Source organism: Echiichthys vipera (genome assembly GCF_963691815.1).
Source record: "Echiichthys vipera genome assembly, chromosome: 12".
Taxonomy (NCBI): Eukaryota; Metazoa; Chordata; class Actinopteri; order Perciformes; family Trachinidae; genus Echiichthys; species Echiichthys vipera.
The window spans coordinates 5,116,134-5,133,226 of record NC_139837.1 but is presented as its reverse complement, the minus strand read 5'-3'; the positions used below and the strand labels follow the sequence as shown (position 1 = coordinate 5,133,226).

Below are 17,093 nucleotides of genomic sequence, written 5' to 3'. Positions count from 1 at the left end.
AGACGTGTTAATGTTATAATTACAGGATATTTACCCTCGGTAACAGCCGCGCCGCTCCGCTGAGAAGCAGTGGCACTCGAGTCGAGAGTGTCAAATACATGGCATTCCTGGGAGCTCATGTTGTGTGGAAAGATGTTGCAGCATATTGCTGGTGTTTCCACTCTTAATGGAAATGATTATTTTAAAACATTACCAGTTGTCATCTTTCTTCATGAATGAAGTTACACTTTGGACTGTTTCTTCCTCTGCACCATTACTTCTTGCGGACGCATGAGTTAGACGTCATTGTTGTGCAACGTACCGGCAATGATGACAGGAAGCTATCAACTCGGAGGTATAGGAATCCGAGGGATTGGACAATTTCAATACCTATCCCTACTCTGTTAGGGCGCACTCACACTGTCCTTCCGTACCGTGCCCAAACAGGTTTTACGGGTAAAGCATAGTTTGTTTGACCAGTGTGAGTGCAACCGCACCGCGCCTAGCTGCGGCAAGCTTGCCGCCCACGGCCCGTTTGGGAGAGGTGGGCTTTTGTACAACTCAAGGCCATTAGTCACGCAGTAGAACACGGGAATAGAGCAGCAGCCAGAGAGTTTAACATCAACCAATCAATGGTGACGAAGTAGAGGAAGCAACAAGACGACCTCCCCTGACTGTTTTGTTGACATTCCCTTTAGCGCAGCTCCGTCTAATGGATGCAGAGCGTAACCCCAGGCTCAACTGTAGCATCTGTTCTATGCGCCTTATAACGCGGTGCGCCTTATATATGAAAAAAGTTTCAAAATAAGACATTCATTGAAGGTGCGCCTTATAATGTGGTGCGCCTTATAGTGCGGAAAATACGGTACCTATAAACTGAGATACCATATGTCATACGGTGGATGGATGTGACGGTAAGACTGTAAATCGCTCCCATGAATCAGAGTCCTTAGGATAAGATTTCCAAAAAGGGCTACTGTACAGTGCAGGGTTGACCGTGGATGTATCTTGCACATGTTTAAGTCCTGTCATTTTCATTCTATTGCAACAGCAACACATCTCTATGCCTAAACAGAAACACGGATAATTAACCTACTCAAGGCCCGATGACAGCAGGGAAAAACACAAGGCTAAACAGAGGAGCTAATGATACCCTTGGCTGGCTGTAAACAAGAGTAATGTGTTGCTGAGACATCGATAATTCAACTAGCCACTGACAGAGGACCTAAAATTAGCCAAATGTTTACCCCCACTGGACAACAAAGGCTAGAAACACATTACTTGTGAGGACCAAAGGTGAAGTGTAGTACCCATGCAACGGTAATTTAATTATCTGTCACAAACAACACTTTTTACTTGTCATTCATCTGCAGAATTTTATCATTTTGTTGAAATAAATAGGCCAGATGTTAATAAATAAACACAACTAGTCCACTTGTTATGATATGAGTAATTCTAAAGTCACACTGCCAGTGCTGATGGAAACATTTCCCAGGAGATATGGGGGAAATTTAGGGAATTGCTGGGAATTCAGTGTTTGAGAGGGTGGTACTTACTGAAAATATACGAGAAAAAAAGGAGTGAGTAGGAAACTCAGGAAGAGAGAGACAGATGAAGGAGGATTATGAAAGCATGAACAGCAAAACACAGCGAGAATATAAGTGAGGAAAACAAACATGCGATGGGGTGCCAAGCACTGGCTCAGCAGAGGTACTTCCCCTTATGTGCACAGCTGGATTTGTGAGACGGTGAGCAACACTCCCCTCTCTTCTTCCAGACTCTGACATAAGCAGGGGAATTTAGCTCCTGCGTGCTAGGCTGCTTCAAAAATAGACCTGGATAACTGCATGGCAGTGACTTAACAACAAGGAAGTCCTCAATAGACTCTCTCTATCAAGGCCTAATAATCTCCCTAATCAACCCTGCATTGAGTCGACGATAGCCAACATTTGTACAAGGTCATTTATTGATTGATTTAGAACTAACAGATAGATTTTTTTTCAAACTAACTGATTGTTTGGACTGTTATTGATACTACACATAATCTAAACAGAAAGCCAGATGCCCTATATGTGATGAAGTAAGGAAAGGTGGTACAGGTCAGGGTGGTGGGTGCATGTGTACCACATCTGACTTTCATGCAGGACGCAGTTCAATTACAATTGTAACCTGTAGATCTTTGAAAAAGTACTTTCACCTGTACCCTGACCAGTGATCAGTGAAATGCTAATATGTTAGCTTAGCTCCATCAGACTAAAGGAGTAAAGGTTCACGAATCAGCTCTGCTGCCATCCAAATCCACATGAACTAATCCACCCGTCACCCACCTGAATTAATTATTTACTCCACTTTAGAGACCGGCACCTGCATGGACATTTCAACCCGCCCCCCCCCCCCCCTCTACCAGCACCTGCATGAGTGTTTTCTGCTTCGTGGAGCGGCAGAAGACCACTTCATGGAACGCTCCGTGTGAAAGAGCCACTGAAGGAAGCCAAACGTTTATCTGTTCACGTTCATCTTGCCATATTTGCCCTAAAATGGAGTTTAAAGTCCTGAGAGGAACCTGAGTGACTGACAAGGGGTGACTGACAAGGGGCGACTGTGGCTTAGTTGGAAGAGCGAGTCGGCCAATGTCTGAAGGGTCGGCGGTTCGGTCCCCTACTTGTGTCATGGTCGTTGTGTCCTTGGGCAAGACACTTCACCCACCTTGCCTCGTTTGAATGTGTATGACTGCTGTATGTTTGAGGAGGTGGTCGGAAGGGCCGTAGGCGCCGATTGGCTGCCAGTCGGCCCCAGGGCAGCTGTGACTACTACGTAGTTTACCACCACCATGTAGGTCTGTGTGAATGAATGGGACCTGGACTCTGTAAAGCGCCTTGAGCACTGAGAAAAGACGCTATATAAATCTCTGTTTCATACCAATGTTTGCTTTGACATGGCTGAAAATGTGTTATTCCTTCCTGGCGTTGTTGCTTTGATGTGAAATTGATTTTTATAATGCCGCTGTAAAGTTACCCATTGGTAAAATATGCCTCTCTACCGTCTGGCAGAATGTTAATACATGCACACAGATGATCTGGAATGATATGTTCAAATGGTAACCACTTATTTTAGTCCAGCAGCTCGTGTTACCCTGCTATACAAACATTACAACCACACCCTCCTGGAACTGAGACAGTGCTGATGCAATCAGTCCTGTGAAAAGCAGTTTTCATACTACACATGAAATGATTTAAAACAACTCTGTACTTTTATCTCACGGTTTTATGGTAAAAGTTCAAACTTAAGCCAACATTGGAAACGAGTGATTTGGTGACAAACCTTAAGCGAAAGATGTTAATGCTCAAAAATTACAATTATGAAGGAGCAAACGGCAGCATAATCATAAACCTTGTGAGCTTTTATAAACCGTTGTTAGTGTCGATCATCTGAGTGATAGGTAGTGTATGCAGTCTTTATTAAAAGGTAGGGTGACATTTATCGGCAGGTTGATGTCTTGTTTAGGCTAGCCTGCTAGTGAATCATGGCTTTAGAGAGATAATCAGATCGGCAGATAACTGCTAAGTCAAAACACAGTTTACGGGATAATGACGTACAGAGCGGCCAATTATTGCAACATTTCCTGCTATCTAACTGTGCACGCCCACGGTGGCTTCCACAAAGGGTGGATGTGGCACTGCTTCAACTGCCTCTGGCTACTGGGATCAGTAAAGTTGTGATTGGCAATTTGATGCATCTGTCTGACATTTAGGGGCACACAGGAGAACCATGCAATGTGGCAAAGGAATGAGGAGATCTGGCTTTAATGAGTGGGAAAGAACAAAAACAAATCAGTTCTGTTCTAACAGAGTGATAAAGCAGACATTATTAAATGTTAAATAAACCACATTCTGATTGCAATAAGTTAGCATTTTAAAGTCTTCCAGAAAAAACATGCAGTCAATGATCGTCAGTCACGTGAGTGTAGGTACTCACGGGTAGTTCTGAGGGTTCGGGGAGGAACTCGGCATCTTCTCCGAAAATAAAATCTGGTGGCAATTCTGGATACTGTGCGTTGAATATGATGTCCCCTGGGAGAAAAGAAGGAAAACGCATTACCTGACTGATGACTAACACTGTATGGACAAGATGGATTCGGAAACGACCACAAGGACGACAAACAGTTTTTATACCACAGACGAATCCTGTGTCTGACACTGTTCATTTTTAGTTTCTTTGTGACCAGGGAGATGCGCAAAGTAAGAATTTCATTGTGCAGTGTGACGTCTGTCTAAACTGAACATATGACAATAAACATCTTGAATCTTGAATCTTGAACGTATCAAGGGATCAACCGAACTTTGATCTCATACGAGCGCAATTTCATATATTTGCACTTTGCGAAAAATCATTGTGTTCGTGTTCTGCAACTATAGTTTTGGCGTGCAATTTTGCACTATAATCGCGACAAGCAGACCTGTTAGTCTGGTTCAAATCAACCTTTATTTATTTATACGGTGCTTTTCATACAGAAAAGTATCGCAAAGTGCCTCACAGAGATGAACAGAAAAAGAGAAACATCAACTAAAATCAGGAGAAGAAAGTTAAAAGAACCCAACCCTCCCACACCTCACAGTAATGCACAGAGACATGCACAAATATGTATACGTTCATTCACACATTCACACATACACACATACACACACAGCCCCGCTGACACACAGACACACACACTCACACCTACACAAACACTAGCTGTCACTACAGAGACATGGCCGGGCAGCGAGACCTGAGGTACAGAGGAGTCTAGAGGAAGCTACCTTTGGGGGGCCAACCACATCGGGAGAGATCCCAGTCTAAGGTCACAGGGAGCACCGCCACAGAGACCCCCCCAATCCGGGCAGACAGGAGCCTCCGCACTAAGGTGCAGAGCCCTCTACTCTAGCGGTTACCGTATTTTATTTGTTTATGTTGTTTGTTTGCTTGTTGGCTTGTAACTACAGGTGACAGCTGTGAGAGCGTGCTTCTACTCTCTGTACGGACAGTTCGGTCTGGACTAGAGGTTTCACAGGTTCCTCTGCTGGCTTCTGTGTATTAAACAGCGCCTAGTTTACTGTTTAGTGACATACCTAATCAAGCTCGCAAGGGATACGTTTAAATCTTAAGATTTCAGAGAAGTGCATGGACATCACCCCCCTTAGGAGAGGAATGTGAAAACACCTCACTGGTGACAAACGCGGTCCAGATACAAGTCCCTGCAGTCGATGTCATAGGACATAAAACATAAGAAAAACACATTTTTGCGTGGAGGGGGACTTTACATTCACCATTGAAGCCATTCAAAGACTTGAGAAACGATTGCATATAAGTACTTTTAAAATAGCACACAGCTGAAAGGAGTTACAGAAATAAGAGCTAAAATACTATAATAAAAATAAAATAGAATAAAACTACAGACTGGAAATGGTCCTGGGTGAGGCAGGCACAAGACCATCATAATATGATCGCATAACACGTTGCTTGTGCTGGTTCACAATGTTCTGATATCATGTTACACAACTGTATTTTTGTGCTGGGAGACTGTTCTGTTCTGCTTTTTTTTTTTTGCACGTCCAGTGACAGCAAGAGGAGGCAAACGTACACATATGGAAATATTTTTCCAGCAGGGAGACGAGTCAAATGAGGAAAGGGGAGGATGTGCTGTAAATCTATTACAAACCACTGGCAGAGATGTGCTGGCGCGGCTCCAGAGGGAAATGGAGGTCTTGGAACGGCAACCTTTCTAGGTTACGGAGGCTTTTATATATTGCTTTGTTCAGACATGCGGAGTCAGCGATTAAAAGTGTGGAATACTCGCAGTGTAACGTGCCTTCTCAAAGTTTTACTTCTATTTCAGTCAGACATTTTACTGAGGTCATACGGGCCAACATCACACGACAACAAAGGCCACATACGGTTGTTTAGCAGTACCAGCCGCAGTGGTGAAGTGGAAGGGGGCTGGGCTTGCATCAGGAGTTCTAAGCTCTGTGCAGAGTGTGCTGTGCTTCTGCACGCAGGCCCACAGACTGTCAGACACCAACCTGCCGCCCTGCATCCTCGATTAAACAAACGTTCTTCCTCAGGCCAAAGCACAGGAAGGTACAGTAACTAATACAGCAGCTGCAGAGACGTGGCACGCCATGGCAGAGTGCCAGTGGCCTGTTCTGTTTCTCAGCTTTCAAGACTTCTTCCTTTACTAAGACAGATATATTGTGCACATTACACTAAATCACTAAGTTATGAATAAAGCTAGGGTAGATTACAGGGCTCTATCATAATCTACAACCCCAGTTCTACATAGAAGCATTGTTTGCTTTATTCCTGTGATCAAACCTCACGTCTACACATTCCACGAGTCTCGCTGCAACATCTTGACGGAGATCACAATCTTTTCTGCCTGGACAGATTTTTAGCAAATCTTGCTAAATAAGCAAAACCTACTTCCCCTTGCTAGAAATGTTTTTTCCCCCCACGCAGGGCCACATTCACACCAAACTTCATAGACAGCTAAAGGAAACCACAAACTACACTTCTTAATGCTCCAAACCTGCAGACTCTGGCTCCATCAACACCAGCTTTTAGGCATTTTTAAGCAAAATTAATTGTTTAGACCTGTACATTAAAGCCATTCTTACCTCTCTGGCATTTTTACACTTTTCTTTTGTCATCTTAAAATGCTCCTAATATGCGTATGGCACACTGGGCGGCAGTAGCTCAGTCCATAGGTGACTTGGCTGGGCGTCCCTTCCGGTAGTCTACCGCTGTCACCGCTTACGAGTCGGGGGAGTAAGGAGCGTCAGATGTGAGGCAGGGGGAAAGAGAGTGGGGATTTAGGGCGTGATCACATTATCCTTTTGGCCGCGGCCAAAACCGGTTTTTCAGCTAAAGTCTAGTACCTTTAAGTAGTGTGAGCGCACCCGCTCCGCGCTCAACTGGGGCCAGCTGGGCCGCCACGGCCCGCTTGAAATAGGTGGGCTTTAGCGGAGCCGTTTGCACATGTACGAGCACGAGCGTGCGCACGTGCACGCGCACGAGCACGAGCCCTACGGCAGTAGCGTTATGTCCGCCTGTTCGGACATGTAAATAGAAGGACGGACCATGCGCGGACATTTAACAACAACAACAATGGTGGGGAAAGGTTCACGTTGGTGTGATGCGGAGGTGGAGTGTTTACTGCAGATTTGGTCGGATGAAAAGATTCAAAAACAGTCGACAAGACGCACAAAAACTCCGAGGTCTATGGAAAGATTTGTAAACAAAGCCACACACGCGATCAATGCGTGTGACGTGTTACGGCGTGATGGCGTATGGACAGCAAGAAGTATTGGCCGAGGCCCTGGCAGTGTGAGTACAAACGGGGCTGGGGCGCGGGGGGGAGAGGGAGGGGGGACAAGTACCCTAAAGTCCGGGTCTCGGTCCGGGAGGATAGTGTGAGCGCGCCCTTAGAGGGAGGCGGAGTACACCGGAGTAACACTGGTTCACATTCAAAAAAAAAGTGCTGTGAGACATGCTAAAAAAGGTTTTCCTTTGCAAAGCCTCTAAAATGTCTGCATCCGTACAAAGAACTTGTCCATAACTCATCCGCCACAAAAACCTGTTTCAGGAACCTAGCTGACAGATGTGGCTTGCTTTGTCTACTTTGAAGTGGGTGAGAATATGGGTCGTAGACGCAGCCTGGAGTGCTGACGAATAATATGTGATAGAGACGTTAGCTACGCGGATGAATCATTTGTTTGTAACGACTCTTAAAGATGAAGTCAGTGAATTGTTTCAGGTTTGCTGAAACTGTCACTCGATGCTGACACCACAATAAAACAGACGACCTGTGAAAAAGTCATGCAGCTCTACCTCTACCTTCTGCTCTAATGACATTTGCTAGATTCCACAATGTACAATAACCACTCAGAGACACTGTTCATCAACTCCAATCAAAAAGTGAAACTAGGCAGTGCTGATCAAATGTGAACCAATAATCTGTTACTCTGTGGCATATTTCTCGCATGAAGCGCTATCATCCCTCCTCCCTCGTCTAAACAGAACAAAGTATTTCCAGTAAGTGAGAAGGCATCGGACATGGAGAATCTCCGGTCGCGTGCTACATGTATGAAAGAGAAACTCTGGACTATCTCTGGACGTGATTCTCCAAACATCGTCCTGGGTTGTGGGAACTGTCTTTATTAGTTCCAGGTTAACTTCCATTCAGAGAGTCTGCCGAGAAACTGCAACGAGAAGAGGAAGACGAAGAGAGTCCCTCCAAGTTAACTTGTTCATGAGGTTCATTGATGACTCTAAAATTGCCCGTAGGTGTGAATGGTCGTCTGTCTCTGTTCGTCTCTATGTGCCCTGCGATAAACTGGCGTCCTGTCCAGGGTGTACCCCGCCTCACGTCCCATGTCAGCTGGGATCGGCTCCAGCCCCCCGCGACCCCGACAGGGACAAGCAGTTGAAATGAGATGAATGAATGAGCATATACTCCAAGTGTGCGAAAGAAGAGCTAGCCGCAGCTGCTGCTCGGCGACACAATGCTAGTTTAGTTGAACCGCAGATGGTGGTAGACGAACCAATAGTGTTGTTTGCTTCACTAGTGGCGGGTGAACAACAGGAACTGGATAACTTTGCATTTACCTCAATGTTCATCATTTGTTGAATCTGTTCAACACATCTTTCTTATGAAGCTCTGCCCTGAGTTTGGAGGTTTTTAAGCACCCTAAACACAGTCAATTCCAATCAACTGAGAAATATACTTTGTTTGCAATGCCATTAACTTGTAACTTGACTGGCACTAAGCCAATTGCCCACGCAAGATTCAAAGACAATAACCGATAGCATCTTTTCACAACGTGTGTGTACGCACATTTCTGACGTGTCTTGTGAGTCACTGAAAATCCAGTAACACTAAGTAGAAACATTCTAAACCATGATTATAATCACTGAACAACATTAAGTGACGTTGCCCATTGGGCTCTGATGTGGAGACTTGATTCAGAAGTGAGAGACCTTTCCAGTAAAAATTCAGTGGCACCAACAATAACATGTCATCACTTCACTTATCAAGCATCAGCGTAATCACAAACACATTCATCTTGGTTTTGTACTTGAAGGATTCCTGTGCACTTTCTTCTCTTGCTTCTTAGAAACAGCAATTACAAAGCAACTTTATGGTGCCGTTTGGTTGGTTATGCTTTCTTTCAAGTGATACTATATGTTAACACGGTGTCTTCATTGGCAACCTTTCTATTCGACTAAAGCTCTTGTCACGGCGTGATGACGTATAGGCAGCAAGAAGCATTCGCCGAGGCCCAGGTATTGTGAGTACAAACGGGCCTGGAGGGGGGGGGACAAGTACCCTAAAGCACGAGGCACGGGACGGATGGACAGTGTGAGTGCGCCCTTAATAAGCTGATTTCATTCCACTGGTGTTGGTGACTTCAGCTGGTGCTGACCTGAAACCACCTCTCATCTTCAAATCAGCCTGATGTGAGACAGTTCTCTAAAAACTGATCAAGGTTGTATTGACGTGATTCATTACAAATTAAATTAATTCAGCATTTTTTCAAAGTGCAAGACCATTTGCTCTAAACAATACAAAAAGCAAAAAAATGTAATCATAATGGACTAGATTGTTAAATCAGTGACTGCTCCTTAATTGTGTTTGCTGAAAATCAATCAAGGAACATATTTATAAAGACTAAAAGACAAGTCAGATATTAACCATGCGTTCCAATAACCGTACATACTTTTATTTGTGTATGTCGGAAAAATATTTTCTGTGTCCAAAGACGTAATATGTCAAATGCATTATGCCAACAATACCAGGATATCCTATTACATCCAGGTGGATTTTGCAGTATGCAAGCCAGCATGCTTTTCTGACTATTCTAACCCACAATGCATTGCACTGCATGTGAGCAAGAAGGTCAAAGTTCAAGTAGCAACATTATGAAGAAGTAGTGTGTCCCAATAGTGTGCAGACTGCATGCAACAACACATGCAATTGCAGTTTATAATGAAAGTAAACAGAAAAAGTACGTGTTTTGGATCTTAGCTAGACTGTGACCAGCCTTAGCTGATCCCTAGCTCTACTTCTGCTACTACTTTGTGACTCAATAAGGCAAAGCAATGTTTACTAATGATTTCTATCATTAAAACATTTTCTCAAGAACAAATAACAAAAAAAAAAAAACAATAACAAAAACTCATCAATGATATACTGAAAGACTGCAAATGGGAGGATGACTCATTTACTCACATTTCAGGGTTTCTCCAGCATAGGGGATGTGAAGTTTGAAGCGATCACAGCAGGGACCAGGGGTCAGAGATGTGCAGCTAGGAGGAAAACAACAAAAGAAATAATCAATCTAAGGCTTATGATTAATGAATCCACATTATATTTCTGACTGTGACGTTCAGACTGAACATTGTGTTAGTGCCGAACACATCCGTCACTTTAAGACCTGTTGACGAACATGTGTTCTTGGCCGTTTTTTGGCACAGACTTAACCCTGAAATCTGATCTTAGGTCAATTTAATGATTTTTTTAATGATCTCATCCAATCTGCCATAAAAATCTATTCACTGTTAATGTTATACAAACACTAAAGCAAGATACCATCTCACCAAGATGACAGACCTCAAGCTGCCTGAATGATGCACCTTAGTTAGTTGTTTTCATTATTATTATTATGAATGAATAAATAAAGGTGTACTGCTGAGGCATTTAGTAGTTAGAGTCAAAAATGTAGTTAACAATTTCCATTTTTTTAAATGTAAACAATCAGTAAATTCCGACAAATACAGCTCTGTACGAAAAACAATGAATGGTAACTTTGCACCATGTGGGTGCATTTAAAATGATCCACTTGTAGCACCTAGCTTTGGTGGTATAAGATGTGAACAATGCATAGACTGCCACAGTTTTACAGGGATTGTCCAATGTTGTCCAATGTCCAAATAAATGTGCTGCCTTTGTTTAATTACTGCGTGTGTGTGTGTGTGTGTAATATCATGTCTACAGGGTTCGCCCTACATTCCACTCCTCTTTCTCAGATCATTTGAATGCAGCATCACTGCAGTGCAATAGATACTGAATGCATAAAGTGTGAGGAACTTATGGTCCCGAACGTCCCCTCACCCAGTTTTGAGGTCCGTGACACGGAGACAGTTTGTGGAGTCGAGTCCGACACGACCGTTCCGCACAACGCTGACGAGCAAGGGCCTCAACTCAGGTGAGATCCGGTTTAGTGCAACCTCCGGGGACATGTTGTTCATTTTACCCACTCTAAGGACTCTGTGGAGATACAGCAACAATTGTCGGACATACTTTGACGCAGTGTATCAATACAGCATTTAACAGAAAACACTTCTATTAGTACTGAAGATTCATGACCGAAAGAACGAGGTCTAGGGTACAAGGGGCCGAAATGGGTTTTCTCAGGAGGGGGGCTGGAGTCTCCCTTAGAGAGAGGGGGAGAAGTTCAGCATCCGTGAGGAACTCGGAGTAGAGCCGCAACTGAAAGGAGCCAGTTGAGGTGGTTCGGGCATCTAGTAAGGATGAACCCTGGGCGCCTCCCTAGGGAGGTGTTCCAGGCTCGTCCAGCTGGGAGGAGGACTCGTGGAAGACCCAGGACCAGGTGGAGAGATTATATCGCCACACTGGCCTGGGAACGCCTCAGGATCCCCCAGTTAGAGCTGGTTAATGTGGCCCGGTTAGGGAAGGTTGGGGTCCCCTGCTAAAGCTGCTGCCCCCACGACCCGACCCCGGATAAGAGGCTGGAGATGAGATGAGATAGTACCAAAGATTCAAAGGACACGAGCACGTTCATCACGTATAGGGACTGTATCACCAGTATTAGCCCCTAAGAAGTGCAAGTAGAATTAATGTACACACTTCTAAGAATCTACAAGTGAAGTTTCATATTTGTAAATGGGCATTTATTTGTCAAATTAGTAAAATAAAGTGACCTTGATGAGAGAAAGCAGGACGAACGTTTGGGCGACGCTTTGCCTCATCAGTTCAGGTGGTGGTTTGTATTAAAAATGGAAATTAGGAAGACTTTAGGGTATATATTGGAGCTGTTAACGCGTGTAATTTTATCGTGAAGGACTGAAGTTTGGTCCTGGATGTTTTGACAGCATTGATGTTAATGTGGACAACCAGCAGCTCCCAGTGTTTACGCCGAGAGGAGCACACGGCTAATTCCCCGGTGACTCCCGTAAACACAAAGCTAAATATAAAACGTTAAAACGACATTTAATAACAAAGATAAGAAGTTAGACTTTAGTTGAACACCATTAAACTAACTCTAAACATTACACCACCATGTATATTCGTAGGTTAAACAGAACATTTGATCAAACACGTTTAAAAGAGAACAGTAGACCGACTGACAAAGTATCCACCTCAACATTGCTGAAAGTTTGAGGTTTTAATAAACAAAACGTAGAAAATGACACTTTCCCCCCGTTCATTTACTATAAACTGCCTTGTAAACTGTCCACATTGTACGGGAAATACAAAATATACTAAGCTTGTCCTACAGTTTTGTTACATTCAGGTGTTTTGGGGAAAAATGAGTCCGTTTGTGACATTTATGTCAGAATGTAACGTGACTGTAATTGCTCGTAAGCTTGTTAGCGTTAGCCATTTGTTAGCTTTCCACGTAAAGCAGCGTCAAATTACCACGATTTAAACAATAAACTCACTCTAAAAAACAATATTCCCATTATTGCCCATTTAGATACATCATGCGGTGTGGGTTAGAGTACCTGTAAGAGCTGAAAGTCAGATAATTTAAGCATAAACGCCAATGTTTACTTCGTGCACTCGAAGCTTCCGGTATATGTTGTTTGGGTCCTTTTTACCGCCCCGGACTTAGCCGTCTGTGATAACGCCTGTTGACAGAATGAGTGTTTTCACTCGTTGGCCATGTTTTGGGGATATATATAAATATCAGAAAGTATATTTTGCTTGACATAATTATACCAAAGTAGTTTTAAGCTAAATTAAATGCGTAAGCACGGATTTAGTGACAGGAGTGTGTCCGGCAACATCTATAGCGTCAGGCGGTTGTCTTTCCGCCCTTTGACCCTCGCTGGTCGGTGATGTTGAGTTGTCTACTCTGCAAAAACACACTTGAATGCAAGGTAATTATTATTCATATTTTTGTCGCATTACTCAACAACACTTTGTCTCTACATACTTTAGAGATCGTCTAGTTAAGTTAAGGGGCTTATTCTCTTTTTGGGGATTTATTCTACAGTGTTCTTCTGTTTTTAAGAGTTGAAAATAATGTTTGACTGAACATGTAACTAGAACTGTTTTATGGTTACCTTAATATTTCTATTTTTATGATATTGTGACGTTTTAGACACGTTACTTGCACAGTAAGCCAGCATGGCTGCTGTTTACTCCATATTATCTGAAATGTCTTTTTTCTTGTACAAATAGAACAAATCTAACTTGGAAAATATCAATAAAAGATAAACACAAAGGCATTCACTGTGGTTTACTGTAACGTATCTCAGTAAAATGCTGCTACACTGTACTTTACTGTAACTTACTGTAACTTAGTTCTGTCAGAAATGCTGCTACACTTTTAACACTGTTATCAATTATCGCTCCTTATCACTTATTTAGTTTGTACTTATTTTATTTCAACATGCAGTTAAACTGCACGCTGCGTATTGTTGTATATTATATAAACCTACGCTTAACCACAATGTCTGTTGCACTCTGTCACATTTAGTTAATTGCTTGATTTATTTCACGTTAGCTTTATTTTGATTTGATTAACGTTAGCTTATTGTTACTCTGATCCTTTCCCTTCTTTGTATTGAAACTCTTGCACAATAATTTCCCTCGGGATAAACAAAGCTTCTTGAATCTTGAATCTTGAATCTTGAATACGAATGATATCAGTATGTGCAGCAGGAGCAGTGGTGTTTCCACATGAGGTAAATCGGGCTGATTCATAACGGGGAAATTCCACCTTCATGAGGGTGATTCAGAATAAGTCAGAATAATGAAATAACTGCTGGAAACAGCAACAGTAAAATGTATTTACCCCTTCCCAAGTATGCGAGGGGTTGACTTATTAGTTCAATGTGCACCCTACTGTTGTCTTTTGACTATTCTTAAACGTTAGGAAAATATGACACAGAGAATAGAAAAGAGATGAAGTAGGTGTGGAATCAGTCTTCTGACCACTCAAGGCGCTTTCACAGTGTCTGTCACATTCACCCGTTCACACAGACATTCACACTGATGGCAGTGGACATCTACAGACCAGCTAATCCAACACAGTCTGACCATTCACACCACATTTACGCACCCATGCGAAGCACGAGGAGCAATTCAGGATTCAGTGTCTTGCCCAAGGACAGGTGGGGATCGAACCACCAATCTCTCGAATGGAGGACGACTCACTCTTCCACAGAGAGTGAGAGTTAAAGGACATTTTTGTTACGAGCATTATCTACATTTCTGAAAAGCACGTTTAAAAACAAACATATTATATTAGAAATGTTATATCATGGTGATAACAATCATTACGTAGTTAAGACGAGACCGCCCGACCAGACAGAGGAGAAATATGTTTTTAAAAATGTTTCCAACAGTATTTTCAATGTTTATGACATTTTGCGTTTGTTTTTTCAGTCTAAATTGTTTAACCCACAACGGTGATTTGTATTCAGACTACACGGTTTCAAATAAGGTTTCAATACGATGACACTTTTTCAACACCACATGTTTAAAATTATACAATATCAACAAATGAGTGAATGAATGAATGAATGCTTTATTTCAAACATGTGAAAAATAAATTACACTTGAAGCACGAGTCATTCAAACCCTCCGTATGTTGAAAAGGAGCATTAGCTTATTTATTCCTACCCCTTCTCGACTTAGTACCTAGAACTATAGGTTTTCTTCCTTCCTGTGTATCCTGTTTTTTAAAACGCTCAACAAAACAAACAATAACCAACAAACGACACAATAACCGCTTGTGTAAAATAAAATAAATGACAAGTATGGCAACATGTGAGAACCCTAGTGTTTGTCATACCCCTCTTCTTCCCTGTACCCTGTAACCACCATCCGTTTGTGCCGTATTTGATAATAACAAAAGCACATTACATCACAGAATTACATTTTCAACCTCGGCGTGCACGGATGAAACAACAGGCACGAAAATCAACTGTGTGTCGGTGTGTTGAGTGACTTTCTCCCGTAGCAGCACTGTGCGCAGATTGTTCATTTAAAATTCAAGAGAAAAACAATCCTATTTTATGTGCCAAGAACTTTTTTTTCTTTTTCTCGTGGTACTGAAAGTGTTATCAAGTATTTTTCTTTAATTCTAGTATTGTATATTTATATTTATTTTATATTTATATTTATATATTGTATATGAGTGTGTAGTATTGGGCGACTGTGGCTCGGTGGAGTGGGTCGTCCTCCAATTGAGAGATTGGAGGTTTGATCCCCACCTCCCCCGGTCCTCATGTCGAAGTGTCCTTGGGCAAGACACTAAACCCCGAATTGCTCCCCGTGCTGCGCATGGGTGTGTGAATGTGCTGTGAATGGTTAGATTAGATGGTCTGTAGATGTCCACCACCATCAGTGTGAACGTCTGTGTGAATGGGTGAATGTGACAAACACTGTGAAAGCACCTTGAGTAGTCAGAAGACTGGAAAGGCGCCATATAAGTACAAGTCCATTTATCAAAGTCTGAAGTCCTGGTTAAGAGCGTTCTGTGATCAGTCCATTTCCAAAACTGTGACTGTCACTAACTGAAATCATCTCTAAATGCATCCATTCACATCCATTAAGCTGCGTCTACGGACCCTGCATCAGGTTGGTCAGCCGCTGCGTGACAATTCTGCATCAATACAGGGAATAATCTAAGAGGGTTCCTTGCTGTTTGATATTATTGGACAATGTGGATCTCATAATATTCCCCTGCAGTGGAGCCGTGGAGGGTTCTAGGCGAGCTTTTTCATGCCTGCCGAGGGAAGACAATATGCTGCGAGATGTGGGAGAGAGAGAATTTAGCCATCCTGCAGCCAGCGGCCAGGCTTTCTAGTCTTCTACTGCCTAGGCAGAGATTTGAGGAGATTAACACACTAGCATTAGCTCCGATACAAGCCGAGGATTGAATTAATTATAGACTTTGCTTGGCTGCGGTGCCTTCACGTGGTGTAGCGTTGAAATACCCCCACCCCCGATGAGATTGGAACCTGTCCAACTGAGCCAGCGATGAATGCTCTATTTTTACCTTCTTTCTTGTTTCAGTCGAGCTCATGCTAATGTGGGAGATAAATAATAGGAAGTGATTTTTGTTTGGAGGCTGTTGGGGAAACTAGTTTACATATTTCGCCTGATATGCCCCCGAGGAGTCCACTGTGCTCTGGATTTCGTTTATGAATAGGTTTTACTGGGAAATCGGGACGAATGTTGAGGAATTTAAGAACCTCCTAAATCATCAACACACAGTTTAAATGCAAGAAAGTGTCGTTGCTATAGAAATAACAAAAATGTGTGTCTCAATCAGATAATGACTGAAGAGGCTTTCGATGTGATGGTGGTCGGCTCCTGTATGACTGACTTGGTGAGGTGAGTAAATTGACTTATTGTAACCGTGTCGACTGAATCACTGCTAGTAGGTGAAATGAGTTGTGTCAGTGCTCTGTTTGCTTCCTCAAATGACCATAAATCAACCTGATGTTTTATAGGAAGGCTGGGTAAGAAATGTTTAGCTAAATCTGGGTTCAGGAAACTCTTGTTCTTCCTCAGGTGGGCCCAACAGGAAGCAGGACATTGGGCAAATTGTCCCGATCATATTAGGTATTTCTGTTTCTCAACCTTTGGGTCGGGACCCATGTGACCCATGTTTCCAACTTTCATATGTATAGATATATATGTATATAATATATTTGAAAATATGCTCGTGTTAGGTTCACTGATGACTCTAAATTGCCCGTAGGTGTGAATGGTTGTCTGTCTTTGTGCGTCTCTATGTGTCCTGTGATAGACTGGCGTCCTGTCCAGGGTGGACCCGCCTCACGCCCGATGTCAGCTGGGATCGGCTCCAGCCCCC

At 42.9% G+C, this 17,093-nt stretch overlaps 2 protein-coding genes across 2 annotated transcripts in view; one reads left to right on the top strand and one right to left on the bottom strand.

Moving 5' to 3' along the window:
• babam2 (BRISC and BRCA1 A complex member 2) overlaps positions 1 to 12,840 on the bottom strand; it is an 86,231-nt gene extending 73,391 nt beyond the window's left edge. Inside the window, exons 1-4 of the mRNA XM_083923934.1 lie at positions 12,763 to 12,840; positions 11,129 to 11,284; positions 10,247 to 10,323; positions 3,955 to 4,049 (exon numbers count right to left, since the gene is read on the bottom strand). Of these exons, the coding sequence (XP_083780060.1) occupies positions 3,955 to 4,049; positions 10,247 to 10,323; positions 11,129 to 11,265 (309 nt within the window). The 5' untranslated portion in view covers positions 11,266 to 11,284; positions 12,763 to 12,840. The remainder of the gene's footprint in view (positions 1 to 3,954; positions 4,050 to 10,246; positions 10,324 to 11,128; positions 11,285 to 12,762) is intronic.
• A 249-nt stretch (positions 12,841 to 13,089) lies between these two features.
• The window catches only part of rbks (ribokinase), a 35,959-nt gene continuing 31,955 nt past the window's right edge, over positions 13,090 to 17,093 (top strand). Inside the window, exons 1-2 of the mRNA XM_083923840.1 lie at positions 13,090 to 13,140; positions 16,548 to 16,609. Of these exons, the coding sequence (XP_083779966.1) occupies positions 13,099 to 13,140; positions 16,548 to 16,609 (104 nt within the window). The 5' untranslated portion in view covers positions 13,090 to 13,098. The remainder of the gene's footprint in view (positions 13,141 to 16,547; positions 16,610 to 17,093) is intronic.